General features: G+C 41.0%; 1 protein-coding gene across 5 annotated transcripts in view; it reads left to right on the top strand.

The window, feature by feature from the left end:
* Positions 1-16152, top strand: part of HSF2BP (heat shock transcription factor 2 binding protein) — a 128477-nt gene that overhangs the window by 15279 nt on the left and 97046 nt on the right. For 3 of the 5 annotated variants that reach the window (XM_003823853.5, XM_063601432.1, XM_055105268.2), the window contains exons 5-6: positions 10839-10988; positions 13756-13888. In XM_003823853.5, the coding sequence (XP_003823901.1) occupies positions 10839-10988; positions 13756-13888 (283 nt within the window). Of the gene's footprint in view, positions 1-10838; positions 10998-13755; positions 13889-16152 lie in introns of all 5 variants that reach the window. The other 2 variants (XM_008977567.5, XM_063601431.1) reach the window with 1 other exon arrangement.

Raw genomic sequence — 16152 nt, 5'->3', positions numbered from 1 at the left:
CCAGAAAGTGGGGCTGGCTTACAGCCTTTCACTTATGATAAGCAGTGGGACTGAATTTTTTACTCTTAATCCTCAATAAATTGTATTTGTAAATGTATGTATTCTGAGTGGGTTGGAATGTAGTTGAACAGATGGATTTTATAACCATTTAACACGTAGATCATTCACTTGGTATCTTTTAACTTTTATGTTTAAAAATCTGCCCTACAACATAAAGGTTCATAATTATCTTAGTTCATTTTGTGTTGCTATAACAAAATATCTGAGACTGAGTAATTAATTTTTTTTTTTTTTTTTTTTTTTGAGACAGAGTCTTGCTCTGTCGCCCAGGCTGGAGTGCAGTGGTGCAATCTCGGCTCACTGCAAGCTCCGCCTCCTGGGTTCACGCCATTCCCCTGCCTCAGCCTCCCGAGTAGATGGGACAGGTGGCCGCCACCACGGCCGGCTAAGTTTTTGTATTTTTAGTAGAGACGGGGTTTCATCGTGTTAGCCAGGATGGTCTCGATCTCCAGACCTCTTGATCTGCCCGCCTCAGCCTCCCAAAGGGCTGGGATTACAGGCGTGAGCCATCACGCCCGGCGAGGCTGAGTAATTTATAAAGAAAAGAGGTTTATTTATGTCAAGATTTTGGTGGCTGGAAGGTTCAAGATTGGGCATCTTTTTCTGGTGAGGGCCTCAGGCTGCTTCAAATCATGACAGAAGGGGAGCAGGCTGTGTGATGAGATCACATGATGAGAGAAAGCAAGAGAGAGAAACTGAGGAAGCCAGACTCTTTACCAACCTGCTCTCAGGGAAACTAATCCATTCCTGTGAGAACAAGAACTCACTCACCCTCCAGAGAGCACATTAATCGCTTCATGAGGAATCCACTCCCATGACCCACACACCTCTAACTAGGCCCCACCTCTCAAGAGTGCCACATTGGGGATCAAATTTCAACGTGAGTTTGCAGGGGGACAAACCATAGCGATGAGAGTCTCGGAGGAAAAAATCACGTACATAATATCTTACAGTTGGACATAGATGTATTAAATCAGAAGTACATGTAATTAATTTGGGGATTATTTTAGCCAGTTATATTTTATATAAATATTAGAGAAACTAATATTTCTTAAAAATTGCTTAGTTTAACTTTTTGTGTGGCATAACTTCCTTTTCCATAGAACTAGAACTATTCTGACACTTTTTATAAAATTTGGGGCCTGGATATATTTTTATTTTGGATAATAATAGTACTAACAGGCCAGGTACAGTGGCTCAAGCCTGTAATCCCAGCACTTTGGGAGGCCAGGGTGGGCGGTTCGCTTGCGGTCAGGAGTTTGAGACCAGCCTGGCTGAGGCAGGAGAATTGCTTGAACCTGGGAGGTGGAGGTTGCAGTGAGCCGAAATCGTGCCACTGCACTCCAGCCTGGGCAACAGAGCGAGACTCTGTCTCAAAAAAAAAAAAAAAAAAGAAAAGAAGCCATTCCAGTAAATGCATACTGAGAAGAAGGAAAAACAGCCATGGTAAAGTAGCATTGAAATCGCTAGGGTTTTGTTGCCCTGGAACTTTGACCTTAAAATGTGGGAATATTTTATCCAACTATTCCCTATTTATAGTTAAAAATCTTGTTGAATAGTCCAATTTAATATAGAGGGAAGCCCCTGCAAGGTGAATACAGAGGGAAGCCCCTGCAAGGTGAATACAGAGGGAAGCCCCTGCAAGGTGAATACAGAGGGAAGCCCCTGCAAGGTGAATACAGAGGGAAGCCCCTGCAAGGTGAATACAGAGGGAAGCTCCTGCAAGGTGAATACAGAGGAAAGCTCCTGCAAGGTTGCTGTAACAAGGCCATTTCTCTTCTAGCAGCTGCCTTATCTGTAGCCTTTGCTGTAGTCTCTGTCGAGGCCTGTACAGATCATGAGGAGGGACTCTAGAAACTTATTTTATTTATTTATTTATTTTTTGAGACAGGGTGTTGCTCTGTTGCCAGGCTGGAGTGCAGTGGTGCAATAATAGTTGCGGTAGCTTTGACCTCCTGGGCTTAAGTGATCCTCCTCCTTGGCCTCCAGAGTGGCTGGGACTACAGAGATGTGCCATGACATCCAGCTAAATTTAATTAATTAATTAATTAATTTTTATTTTTTACAAGAACAATTCTATTGTATAATTTTTAAAACAATTTTTAAAATTTTTTTATAGAGATGGGGTCTCACTATGTTTCCCAAGTTGGCCTTCAACTCCTGGGCTCAAGTGATCCTCCTGCTTTGGGCCTCCCAAAGTGCTGGGATTACAGGCATGGGCCACTGCACCTGGCCCTGGAAACTTATTATAGAATTGAGGACCCAGGAAAGAATCCAGAGACTAGATCCTAAATTAGATTACTGCTAGTAAGTACTTTTTTTTTTTTTTTTTTTTTTTTGAGAGAGTCTTGCTCTGTCATCCAGGCTGGAGTGCAGTGGCACAATCTCAGCTCACTGCAACCTCCACCTCCTAGATACCTGGGATTATAGGCACGTGCCACCATGCCTGGCTAATTTTTGTATTTTTAGTAGAGATGAGGTTTCGCCATGTTGGCCAGGCTGGTCTTGAACTCCTGACCTCAGGTGATCCATCCACTTTGGCCTCCCAAAGTGCTGGGATTACAGGCGTGAGCCACTGCGCCTGGCTGCTAGTAAGTACTTCTGTATGAGTGAAAAATTACTAGGAAAAGGCAGAAGTTATTGAGTTCAATATGTAAGAAAAGGTCAGAAACAAAGTATGGAACCCAAATCATAAAGTGTGATGTATGAGCAAGCAGCTTCTGAACCCCTAGAGAAAGGCTACTCAAACAAGGAAGACTTTGTTCCTGGCCATGGTGGAGATGTTTCCTCCACAGAGATTTTGTTGGGTCAGTGGAGGAGGTGCACTGGGTCTTGATACCTGCTTATGATGTGAGGAGGCTGGGCCAGGAAAGAGTCCTGGCAGTAGCAACGTTTGAACTTTAGAGGAAAAAGATCCCAGCTTCCTGGTAAAGGCACAACTGTTGGAGAATATTGGCCGGGCGTGGTGGCTCACGCCTGTAATCCCAGCACTTTGGGAGGCTGAGGTGGGCAGATAATAAGGTCAGGAGATCGAGACCATTCTGGCTAACACGGTGAAACCCAGTTTCTACTAAAAAAAGAAAATACAAAAAATTAGCCAGGCATGGTGGTGGGCGCCTGTAGTCCCAGCTACTCGGGAGGCTGAGGCAGGAGAATGGCGTGAACCTGGGAGGCGGAGCTTGCAGTGAGCCAAGAAACTTTTAAAAGAAAAATTGTAGTTAAGCTAAAATACAGAATGAACTACAGAAAGATATTGAGGAAATCTTGGGAGTTTTGTGCTTGATAAACTGTTATGTATGAGTATTCCTTTAAACAGGAAAATATATCAGGGTTTGATTATTGTTTCTTTAAAACAGCATTATTGAGGTATATTTTGTACCACAAAAATTTTTTTGCATTGTAATTGTATAGTTTGATAGTTTTTAGTAAATTTATACAGCTTTTTTTTTTTTTTGGTTAAAATTTTTTGGTCCAATCCCACTGGAAACAAAAAAATTTTTTTGTGTTTACTTATAGATTCACTAGAAGTTTCAAAAAGTCCAGGGAAGTTATCTATACCCTTCACCCGGTTTCCCCTAGTGGTGATATCTTGCGTAACTATAGTAGAAGATAAAAACCAGGAAATTGGAATTGGTACAATTAACAACTTTCAGGTTTCACCAGTTTCACCTGGACTTCTTTGTATTTCATCAATTCTGTATGTACTCATTTGTGTGTGCATGTATGTACATAGTTCTGTGCAATTTTATGACATTTGTAGATTCATGTAACCACCACCACACTTGGAACTGTACCATTGCCGTAAGGCTCCTTGGTGCTACCCCTTTATAGCCACATCCACCCCATTCCCTCTGCCTTGCCCCTGGCAATCACTAATACATTTTCCATCTCTAATTTTGTTATCTCAAGAATGTCATAACGTAGAATAACCTTTTGCGACTGACTTTTCCTTGAGACAGAGTCTCACTGTGTCACCCAGGCAGTGACATGCAGTGGCAGGATCATGGCTCACAGCATCCTTGACCTCCTGGGCCAAAGCAATCCTCCCATGTCAGCCTCCCAAGTAGCTAGGTCCACAGGCACATGTCACCATGCCCAGCTAATTTTTAATTTTTTTGTAGAGACAGGTTCGCTATGTTACTCAGGCTGGTCTTGAACCCCTGGGCTCAATTGATCCTTTGGCCTTGTCCTCCCAAAGTGCTGGGATTACAGGCATGAGCCACGGGTGCCTGGCAGAGACTGACTTTCACTCAGATACATCCAAGTTGCATGTATCGTTAGATATTTTTATTGCCTCATATTCCATGGTATGTATATATTGCAATTTGTTTGCAATATGTTGTAATTCCTCCACTGAAGTTTGAATAGTTCTTATGGTTTTTTTTTTCTATTACTGATAAAGACACTAGTAACATCCATGTATAGGTTTTTGTGTGAATGTGTGTCTTTATTTTTGTGTGATAAATGCCTGAGAGTAAAATTACTGGGTTGTATGGTAAGTGCACATTTAGTTTTGGAAGAAATTGCCAAATTGTTTTCCAGAGTGGCTGTACCATTTTATAGTCCCACCAAAAATGTATGAGTGATTCACTTTCTCCATGTCCTAACCAGCATTTGGTGTTATCCTATTTTGAATTTTAGTCATTTTGATAGGTTTGTTGTAGTTTTAATTTGCATTTCCCTAACAGCTAATGATGTTGAACATCATTTCATGCATTTATTTTCTGTCTGTGTATTCTCTTTTATGAAATGTTTTTTTCGTGTCTTTTACCCATGTTCTAATTGGATTTTTTCTTTTTTTACTTTTGCGTTTGAGCTCTTGATATATTCTAGATAGAAGTCCTTTGCTGAGTATATGTTTTGCAAGTCTTTTCTCCCAGTCTGTAGCTGCTCTTTTCATCTTCACAGGTTCTTTCAAAAAGCGAATGTTTTAAATTTTAATGAAGTCCAATTTACTGATTTCTCCTTTTATAGAGTGTTTTCTTGTTGTTATGTCTAAGAATTTTTCACACAGCTCTAGGTCACCACAATTTTCTCCCATTCTTTTTTCTTAATGGTTTTATAGTTTTACATTTTACATTTAGGTCTATGATTCATTTTGAGTTAATTTTTGTAGAAGGTACGAGGATTAAGTTCAAGTTAATATTTTTTTCTTTGGCTTATCGTTGTCCAGTTGCTTCAGCACTGTTTCTCAAAAAGACTCTCTCTCCTTCATCGAATTGCTTTTGCATCATTGTCAAAATTCAGTCATACTGGCCTGGGTCTGTTGTGGGTTCTCTACTCAGGTACTTTGATCTGTTCCTGCACCAATAATACATTGTTCTGATTACTGTAGCGACATAGTAAGCCTTAACACTGGATAAAATGATTCTTCCCATTTCATTCCTCTTTTTCAGAGTTGCCCTAACTATTCTAGCTTCTTTGCTTTTCCGCATAAATTTTAGAGTAAGCTTGTTTATGTCTACAAAAACCTTGCTGGGATTTTAATAGAAATTGTGGTACATTTGTAGATCAGTTTGTAGAGAATTGATATCTTTACTATGTTGAATCTTTCAATTCATAAACATAGCATGTCTCTCCATTTCTTTAAGTTGTCTTTAATTTCTTTCATCAGCAGTTTATAATTATATTTTCAGCATCTAGATTTGTGTTAGATTTTTACCTAATTATTTTCAGCATACACATTTGTATTAGATTTTTACCTAAGTGTTTAATTTTATTTGGAGTAACCGTAAATGGTATTGTGTTTTTAATTTTGGTTTCCATTTTCTAGTTAGCACATAGAAATGTGGTTGCTTTTTTTTGTTTATCTTGTCCCCCAGGCTGGAGTGCAGTGGTGTGATCGCAGCTCACTACAACCTCCGCCTCTCAGGTTCAGGCAATTTTCCTGCCTCAGCCTCGCGAGTAGCTGGGATTATAGATGCGCGCCACCATGCCTGGGTAATTTTTGTATTTTTAGTACAGACACAGTTTTACCATGTTGGCCAGGCTGGTCTCGAATTCCTGACCTCAAGTGATCCGCCTGCCTTGGTCTCTTGGTGCTGGGATTACAGGTGTGAGCCACCGCACCCGGCCCCTGTAGTCTTTCTGAACTCTTTTTGACTTCTAGGAGTTCTTTTATGGATTTCTTGAGATTTTCTACATGGACAATCATGTCATCTGCAAATAGGGGCTGTTCTAGTTCTTCATTCTACTTTGCATACCTTTTATTTCTTCCTCTTTCCTTCTCGCGTAGCCAGGCCTTCCAGCACTATAGCACTGTGCTGAATAAGAGTGGTGAGAGTGGATATCTTTGCCTTGTTCCTGATCTCAGGGGAAAGTATTCAATCTTTCAGCGTTAATTATGATTTTAGCTGTAGGTTTTTGCAGATGCGTTTATAAAATTGAGAAGGTTCCCCTCTATTCCTAGTTTGCTGAGTTCCTTTTTTCTTTCTTTTTTTTTTTTTCCCAGAGACAGGGCCTCACTCTGTAGCCCAGGCTGGAGTGCAGTAGTGTGATCAAAGCTCACTGCAGCCTTGAACTCCTGGGCCCAAAGGATCCAATTGCCTGAACCTCCTGAGTCTATAGGCATATGCCACCATACAGCTAATTGTTTTTTTTTTTAAGTTTTTGTAGAGATAGGGTCTTGCTGTGTTGCCAAGGCTGGTCTCCAACTTCTCTCTCTTGTCAAGTGAACCTCCCACCTTGGTTCCTTAAAATGCTGGGATTACAGGCATGAGCCACTGGGCCTGACTGAGAATTTTTATTTATTTATTTATTTTTATAATTACTGAGTGTTGGATTTTGTCCAATCAACTTTTAGAACATTTCCATCACATATCTGTTGCAATTAGTCCCTGCTCTCTTGCACAGCCCCAGGCAAACACTGATCTTTCTGTCTCTTTAGATTTCCTTTTCTGAATATTTTGTAGGAACAGAATTATATAATATGTATATAATATATAGTCTTCTGTGTCTGGCATAATGTTTTGAAGGTTTATTTGTGTTATAGCATACATCATTTATTCTTTTTTATTGCAAAACAATATTCCATTGGATGGATATATCACATTTTCTTCATCCATTCACCAGTTGATGGGCATTTAGATTGTTTCCAGTTTTCTTTTTATTTTATAGATGCAGGGTTTCACCATGTTGGCCAGGCTGGTCTCGAACTCCTGGCCCCAAGTGATCTGCCCGCCTTGGCCTTCCAAAGTGCTGGGATTATAGGCGTGAGCCACTTCGCTTGTCCTGTTCCAGTTTTTGACTGTTATGAATAATGCCACTATAAACATTTGTGTACAGGTTTTTCTGCGGTCGTATGTTTTCATTTTTCTTTCTTTATTCATTTTTTGTTTGTTTTGAGACGGGGTTTCGCTCTCGCCCAGGCTGGAGTGTAGTGGTGTGATCTCCGCTTACTGCAGCCTCCACCTCCCAGGTTCAAGCAATTCTTCTGCCTCAGCCTCCTGAGCAGCTGGGATTACAGGCGCACGCCACCACACCCAGCTAATTTTTGTATTTTTATTAGAGACAGGGTTTCACCATGTTGGCCAGACTGGTCCTAAACTCCTGACCTCAAGTGATCCGCCTGCCTCGGCCTCTCAAAGTGCTGGGATTACCATCGCGCCCGGACACATTTATATGTTTTCTTTGGTTAAATATCTCTTCAAATCTTTTGCCGATTTTTAATTGGGTTGTCTTACTGATGTGTAAGAATTCTTTAATCTGGACACAAGTCCTTTTTTAGATATGTGATTAGAAGTACTTTCTCTTAGCCTGTGGCGTGTCTTTTTACTTTCTTTATAAGGTATGTTTTGAAGAGTAGAACTTTTAAGTTTTGATGAAACTTACTTTATTATTATTTTTTAATAGGTCATGATTTTGTGATATCTAAGAAATATTTGCCTAACCTATGGTCATAACGATTTTTTTGAGAAATTTTACATTTACGTTTATGATTCTCTTTTTTTCGCCTTCCTTTTTTCTTTTCTTTTCTTTTCTTTCTTTTTTTTCTTTCTTGAGATGGTGTCTTGCTCTGTCACCTAGGCTGGAGTGTAGTGGTGTGATCATGGCTCACTTCAGCTTCGACCTTCCAGGCTCAAGTGATCCTACTTCAGCCTCACCATGCCCGGCTATTTAAAAAAAATTTTTTTTTTTTTTTTAGAGATGGGGTCTCACTATGGTGCCCAGGATAGTCTTGATCCTCCCGTCTCAGCCTCCCAAGGTACAATTAGCCACTGTGCCTGGCCTATGATTCTTTTTTTTTTTTTTTTTTTTGAGATGGAGTCTCGCTCTGTCACCCAGGCTGGAGTGCAGTGGCACGATCTCGGCTCACTGCAGTCGCCCCCTCCTGGGTTCAAGCGATTCTCCTGCCTCAGCCTCCCGAGTAGGTAGGATTATAGGTGGGATTATAGGTGGGATTACAGGCCCGTGCCACCATGCTCAACTAACTTTTGTATTTTTAGTAGAGACGGGGTTTTACCATGTTGGTCAGGCTAGTCTTGAACTCCTGACCTCAAGCAATCCACCCACCTCAGCCTCCCAGAATGCTAGGATTGTAGGTGTGAGCCACCGCACCCGGCCCTATGATTCATTTTGAATTATTTTTTTTTTGCATATGAATATTCGGTTGTTTTAGCATCAGTTGTTGAAAAGACTATCCTTTTTCCATTGAATTGCATTGGCACCTTTGTTAAAATCAGTTGACATGTCAGTGTTTCACTGATCTATATGTCCATCCTTATAGCAATGCCACAATGGTTCTATTTCGGTAGGTTTATAGTTAGTTTGTTTTTTCCTCTAAATCAGGCACTGTTAGTCTTCTAACATTGTTCTTCTTTTTCAGACAATTTTTTAGATATTCTGTCTTGAATTTCCATAGAAATTTTAGAATCAGATTATCACTTTGTACAGAAGTCTGCTGAGATTTTGATAGGGATTGTGTTGAATCTGTAGATCAGTTTGGGAAGAATTGACATCCTGCCAATTTTTGAACATGGTGTATCTCTTTATTTAGCTCTACTTTCTCTCAGTAATGCTTTGTAGTTTTCATTGTATAGGTCTTGCACCTTAAAAAATTATTCTTATTTTTGATGTTACTGGGAATGCTATGATTTTCTTTGAGGTTTGTTTGTTTTTTTTTTGATATTATTGTACTATGTGTGGAACCCTGCGTTGGGGAATATCCTCCTGCAACTACCAAATGTGACTGTAGTGAGCAAAGTCCTTCCTGGTTCTTCTCAGTAGTCTTTTTGTGGTCGTGCAGAAGAACCACCATATCCTGACTAATTGAGATGCAGACAGCTTAAGTTGTGAGAAAAGCTAGAATTCCAAAAGGAAGTGCTGTGACATAGTTTTCTTCATGTGTCACCATGACTTGTGTTCAGCTACGTACACTGAAAGGATGAATCTAGGAGTCCAGATTGTTGCTATAATGAAGACATTAGAAACCCGGAGCTGACAGATCACATGATGCAGTATTAGCATGTGCCAGAGGCTCAGTGGCCATTTTTTTCTTAAATACATGTGTGCATATACGTATGAATGTGTATGAATCTCTGTGTGCCAAATGCATTGTCTCCAGGTAACTATGAGTGGGCCACCCTAATCCAAGTTATGAGGTCAACAGTTTTGATTTGTGGCTCCAAAGCTCCCTTTTTCCTCCAGGGGGTGAAAAGCCCCCTCTACTTTGTCTTGTATTTATCTCTCTAAAAGAAAATCTACAGCATTTAATATACTTTAACTTTGTGGTTTATGTAACTAATTACATTTGGTATAAATGAATTTAACTGGGGTTTTATATTTTTCAGTTTTTGTCTTATTAAATCAGGAAATGCTATCACCTTTTAAGGGAATTTCAGGTACCTGGTGCTGGTGGTTGGAGAGGACAGGAAGCCCCCCATCACTCTAGCAGTACACTCAAGGTGAATCCTCGAAGTGTGCTTGTGTTGTCAGGAGGGCCATCAGGACGGCCATTCCCTGTGTTTCCCTTGTGAAGAGTGCCATGGCGGAGACTTGCCCAGCTACAGGTCACCTCAGACACTGCTGGTGGGAGAGTAGGAAACTCTTCCTAGCCTCCATCTTCTTCTTAGACTGGCACTGGCTTGCTGCACCAGGGCATGAATAGGACTCACAGCCTTCACACTTCTTTTTGCCCCTCCTCCCATCTTTCCTACCTGGTCTTAGGTTTTAGGTTTTCTTTCCCTGTTTAGCTTCACAGATTGTATTTTATATTTACTGGCACCTTTGGCAATATTCTCATGAGGACTTAAGGATACGTTTATACACAATGAGTTTTTCTAAAGTACTTGTTTTTTTACTAATCCTAATGTCCAAGTGCCTTTTATTTGGTGTCTGCCTCTGGCAGATGGCGTTTTTCAATGGAGTGAGCCATTTGGAGGAGGCAGTCTCCTGTCTTAGAAATGTTGCTTTCTGGGTAAATTGCTTTGTGAGGTTGTTTTTGTTCAGAAGCCTCGGTTGGTGCTGGTTCTGGGTATAGTTACTTGGGGCTTGAGATATTTCATGTAGTTACTTAAAGCAGATGAATTCAGCTCTGTGGGTTTATCAACCATAATGTGGTAGTATGTTCTTTCCTCAGATATTTCTCAAATATTTTTGCCTTTGAAATTTCTTTTGTAGATACAGATTATGGCTCTCTTAGGACTAGCTTTCATTTGCAGCTATTTTCTATAATTATACATGCATTTCTTTAATAAATATCTTTGTGAAAGAGGAAATGTAATAAAGATATATCAAGGTTGAATGCTATTATTTATTTTTCAATTTTGTTTTGCTTTTAGGAGAAACTGGCTCTTCGACAGCAGTTGAATGAAGCGAAGCAGCAACTCCTGCAGCAGGCAGAGTATTGTACAGAAATGGGAGCAGCAGCGTGTACCCTCTTGTGGGGTGTCTCCAGCAGTGAGGAAGTCGTCAAGGCCATTTTGGGAGGAGTAAGTATGGTCAGTGGGCTCTCTAGATATTGTTGATTACTGCTTGTGTAAATTAGAGCATAGAGCTTATTAAGGCATTTAAAGACTAAGTCCATATCTTTCCATTTGCTTTTGTTCACTCATCAGCTAGTTATTGAATACCTATCGTATATGGTTCATTGTAACCTGATGCAGAGGGAATGAAATAAGATCCCTTCTCTCCAGGAGACCTTGTGGTATATGTGGACATATTACCACTTCAGTATTAATACTTTACATGTGTTTAAGAAGATCGAAAGTGCTTTTATATATATTATCTCATGGTTAACATTTATTGAATATTATGTTATCTAACATATATACATGTATGTAGATGTGTGTGTGTGTTTATACATACACACACACACACACATACATATAGATGCAGAACCTTGAGCAACATGGAGGTTGGAGGCGCTGACCCCCTGCACAGTCGAAAAGCCACATAGAACTTTTGACTCTCTCTACTGTTGGCTGGAAGCCTTACTGATAACATAAATCGTTGATTAACACATTTTTTGTATATTAGATCATCATGAAGGTCTTCCCCCTCATCATCTTCAAATTGAGTAGGCTGAAGAGGAGGAGGAAGAGGAGTGGTTGGGTTGGCATTGCTGTCTAAAGGGTGGTAGAGGTGGAGGAGGTGGAGGGGGAGGCTGGAGCAGCAGACACACTTGGTGTAACTTTTACTGAAGAAAATTCTTGTGTAAGTGGACCTGTGCAGTTCAAATCCTTGTTTTCAAGGTTCAACTGTGTGTGTGTGTGGCAGCGTGTGTGTGTGAGCGTGTGTGTTTGAGCATGTGCATGTGTGTGTGACTGTGTGTGTGTGTGGGAGCATGTGTGTGTGGGGGAGCGTGTGTGTGTGGGGGAGTGTGTGTGTGGGAGTGTGTGTGTGTATGTGGGAGCCTGTGTGGGGGGGGAGCGTGTGTGTGGGGGAGTGTGTGTGTGTGTGAGCCTGTGTATGTGGGATCGTGTGTGTGTGTGTGGGGGAGCGTGTGTGTGTGTGGGGGGAGCGTGTGTGTGTGAGACTGTGTGTGTGAGTGTGTGTGGGAGCGTGTGTGTGTTCGGGGGAGCGTGTGTGTGTGTGTGGGGAGAGCGTGTGTGTGTGTGGGAGCGTGTGTGTATGTGGGAGCGTGTGTGTGTGGGGGGGAGCGTGTGTGTGTGGGAGCGTGTGTGTGTATGTGGGAGCCTGTGTGTGTGTGTGTGAGTGTGTGTGTGGGGAGCGTGTGTGGGGGGGAGTGTGTGTGTGTGTGAGCCTGTGTATGTGGGATCGTGTGTGTGGGAGCGTGTGGGTGTGTGGGAGCGTGTGTGTGTGTGGGAGCGTGCACACGCACATGTATACATGCGTGCAGGCATTTGTCAGGGAACTTCACAGAAGGGGATAAATTTGAAATGGGCCTTGATGAATAGGTAGAAATGGCAGAAAATGGGTGGGTTTGTTTTAGGACAGTGAGTAGGTCAGTTGACACAGTGGAGAGTTAATGTCATAGAGTAGTGGGGAGGTAAAGCTTAAACATAGGTTGGGATGTGACTTTGGGACCTTGAATACCAGGTTGGTGATTCATCATGTAGGTGGGAAGACTGGATTTTCCCTAAGGGTTTTTCAGTAAAAGAGTGATAGGATAGGAGCAGAATTTTAGAAAGATTCACCTGACAGTGGGTGAGGATGGATTAGGAGGTGGAGTTGTGGCACATCGCGTCTACACAGGCTGACTGATGAGGTGGTCATTCTAGCTGGTCTGGCTGGAGTGAGCTCGGCCCTCTGCAGGGGAGATGGGAAAGAAGGAACATGTATGAGAGCTGTGGCAGTTGAGGCAGATGTGATGGCCGGGCAGAGTGGGCACCTGGAGGGGACAAGAGGAGCCAAAAAAGATCGGTGTTTGACTCTGGGAGCATGGTGTGATCATGACTGGAAATGAAGGTGAAGAGGGGGACGTGTGGCAGGAAACCAGTGAGAAATTAGTTACTGCTAATAGAAATAACAGTTGTGTTTGACTTTAGGTGGAAAGACTAAATGTGTTTTTAAAAGTTTGTTGAGCTTTATTAGGTTTAATTTACATACTGTAAGATTGTAAATGTACAATTTAGTGGTTTTTAGCAAATTTTTAGAGTTGCATTAACCATCACCACAACCCAGTTTTAGATTATTTGATCATCCATGAAGTTTTCTTATATCATTTGTAAATGCAAATATTTCCAATTTTTTAACTGGGTTAAAATGTACATTGGTTTTAAAATTCTTCTTCAGAACTCTAGCACCCCAAAGGAAGTAACTCAAAGGTTCAAACTTGGAAATGCTTTTTGCCAAGTGATGAAGATTTAAACTACCAGAGGAACCAGTCTTTACCTCTTTTACATGTTTTCATTAAGATTTTTTTTTTTTGAAAAAAGTTATGCTAAAGGTTTGAACACCTCTGGTTTAATGCCCAGAGCAAATAGGCAGCATGTTTTTCTAGTATATTTTTATTACATTTTGAGTGAATTCTTCCCATTTACTTTCATCATCATGTACATTTGTCCTATATCATATTTATGCGTGTGAAGAGTCCACCAATCTTCAGGGTAGTTTTTGTTGCTCCTGCATGCCTCAAGCTGCTTTCTCTGTTCTTTTAATGGGAACTTTTAATGAGGGAATAGATTTTACAATATTCTACAATTAAAACTAGAATCTTCTGTATCCTGCACTTTTAAAATGTTTTCACACTAGTGTCTGTAAAAAGATATGACACTCTGATTTTCAAACTTTCAGGATAAAGCTTTGAAGTTTTTCAGCATCACTGGTCAAACAATGGAGAGTTTTGTGAAGTCGTTAGATGGTGATGTCCAGGAGCTGGATTCGGATGAAAGTCAGTTTGTTTTCGCTCTGGCTGGAATTGTCACGAGTAAGTGCAGGCGCACCTGGGAGATGTTGCCTGTTTGCTTCCAGACCACTGCAGTAAAGCAAATACTGCAATAATACATGAGTCACATGAATGTTTTTGGTTTCCCAGTGCATATACAAATTATGTTTACACTATACTGTAGTCTGTTGTATGTACAATAGCATTATGTCTAAACAATGTACAAACTTCAATTAGAAAATTCGTTATTGCTAAAAATGCTAATGATCATCTGAGCCTTCAGCAAGTTACAATTTTTAGCTGGTAGAGGGTCTTGCCATGATATTGATGACTGCTAACTGATCAGGGTGGTAGTTACTGAAGGTTGGGGTGGCTGTGCCAATTTCTTAAAATGAGGCAACAATGAAGTTTGCCACATTGATTAATTCTTCCTTTCATGTAAGATTTCTCTGTAGCATGTGATGCTGTTTGATAGCATTTTTTCCACAGTAGAACATCTTTCAAAATTGGAGTCAGCCCTCTCAAACCTTACTGCTGCTTTGTCAACTAAGATTATGTAATATTCTGAATCTTTTGTTCTTATTTCAACAATGTCTTAGCATCTTCACCAAGAGTGGATTCCATCTCAAGAAACCACTTTCTTTGTTCTTCCATAAGAAGCAACTTATCCTTTTTTTCTACCACCACGTCTGTAGTTACTTACTCCACTGAAGTCATGAACCCTTCAAAGTCATCCACGAGGATTGAAATCAACTTCTTCCGAACTCCTGTTAATGTTGTTATTTTGACCTCCTCCCATGAATCATGAATATTCTCTTGTTGCCCAGGCTGGAGTGCAACGGCATGATCTTGGCTCACTGCAGCCTCCACATCCTGTATTTAAGCGATTCTCCTGCCTCAGCCTCCCGAGTAGCTGGGATTACAGGCATGCGCCACCATGCCCAGCTAATTTTGTATTTTTAGTAGAGACGGGGTTTCTCCATGTTGGCCAGGCTGGTCTTGAACTCCTGACCTCAGGTGATCTGCCCACCTCAGCCTCCCAAAGTGCTGGGATTATAGGCATGAGCCACTGCGCTCGGCTGAATCATGAATATTCTTAATGGCATCTAGAATGGTGAATCCTTTTTAGAAGGTTTTCAGTTTACTTCACCCAGATCCATCAGAGGAATCACTGTCTATGGCAGCTGTAGCATTATGAAATGTAGTTCTTAAAAAAAATAGGACTTGAAAGTTGAAATTTCTTTTTGATGTATGAGCTGAAGAATAGGTATTGTATTAGCAGGCATGGAGTCAACATTACTCTCCTTGTACCTCTCCATCATGGCTCTGATTGACCAGGTGCATTGTCAATGAACAGTAGTGTTTTGAAAGAAATCTTTTTTTCTGAGCAGTAGGTCTCAACAGTGGGCTGAAAATATTCAGTAAACCATGCTGGAAACAGGTGTGCTGTCATCCAGGCTTTGTTTTTCTATTTCTAGAGCATAGGCAAGAGTAGATTTAGCATAATTCTTAAGGGCTCTAGGATTTTCAGAATGGCTAAATGAGCATTGGCTTCAATTAAAGTCACCCGCACCATTGGCCCCTAACAAGAGAGTCAGCCTGTCTTTTGATGCTTTGAAGCCAGGCATTGACTTTTCTCTAGCGGTGAAAGTCCTAGATGGCGTCTTCTTCCAATAGAAAGCGACTTTGTCTACATTGAAAATCTCTTGTTTAGTGTAACCACCCTCGGCAGTGGTCTTAGCTAGATCTTCTGGATAACTTGCTGCAGCTTCTCCATCAGCACTTGCTGCTGCACGTTGTACTTTTATGTTATAGAGACAACTTCTTTCCTTAAACCTCATGAAGCAACCTGTACTAGCTTCCAGCTTTTCTTCTGCAGCTTCCTTACCCCTGTCAGCCTTCACAGAATTGAAGAGCATTAGGGCTTTTCTCTGAATTAGGCTTTGGCTTAAAGGATTTTTGATGATTTTTGATCTTCTGTCTAGAATACTTGGGCTTTCTCCATGTCAGCAATAAGGCTGTTTTGCGTTATCATTCATGTGTTCACTGGAATAGAGCTTTTAATTTCTATCGAGAACTTTGCATTTGCAGTCATAACTTGGCTGTTTGGCACAAGAGGTCTAACTTTCAGCAGGTCTCAGCTTTGGCCATGCCTTCACTAAGCTTAATCATTTCTAGCTTTTGCTTTCAGATATGTATCTTTTCCTTTTGCTTGAACATTTAGAGGTCATTGTAGGGTTATTAACTGTCCTAATTTCAGTATTGTTGTGTCTCAGGGAATAGCAAGTTCCTAGGAGAGGGAGAGA

The sequence above is a fragment of the Pan paniscus genome, chromosome 22, assembly GCF_029289425.2.
Source record: "Pan paniscus chromosome 22, NHGRI_mPanPan1-v2.0_pri, whole genome shotgun sequence".
Classification (NCBI taxonomy): Eukaryota; Metazoa; Chordata; class Mammalia; order Primates; family Hominidae; genus Pan; species Pan paniscus.
This window is presented reverse-complemented; position numbering and strand designations above follow the sequence as displayed.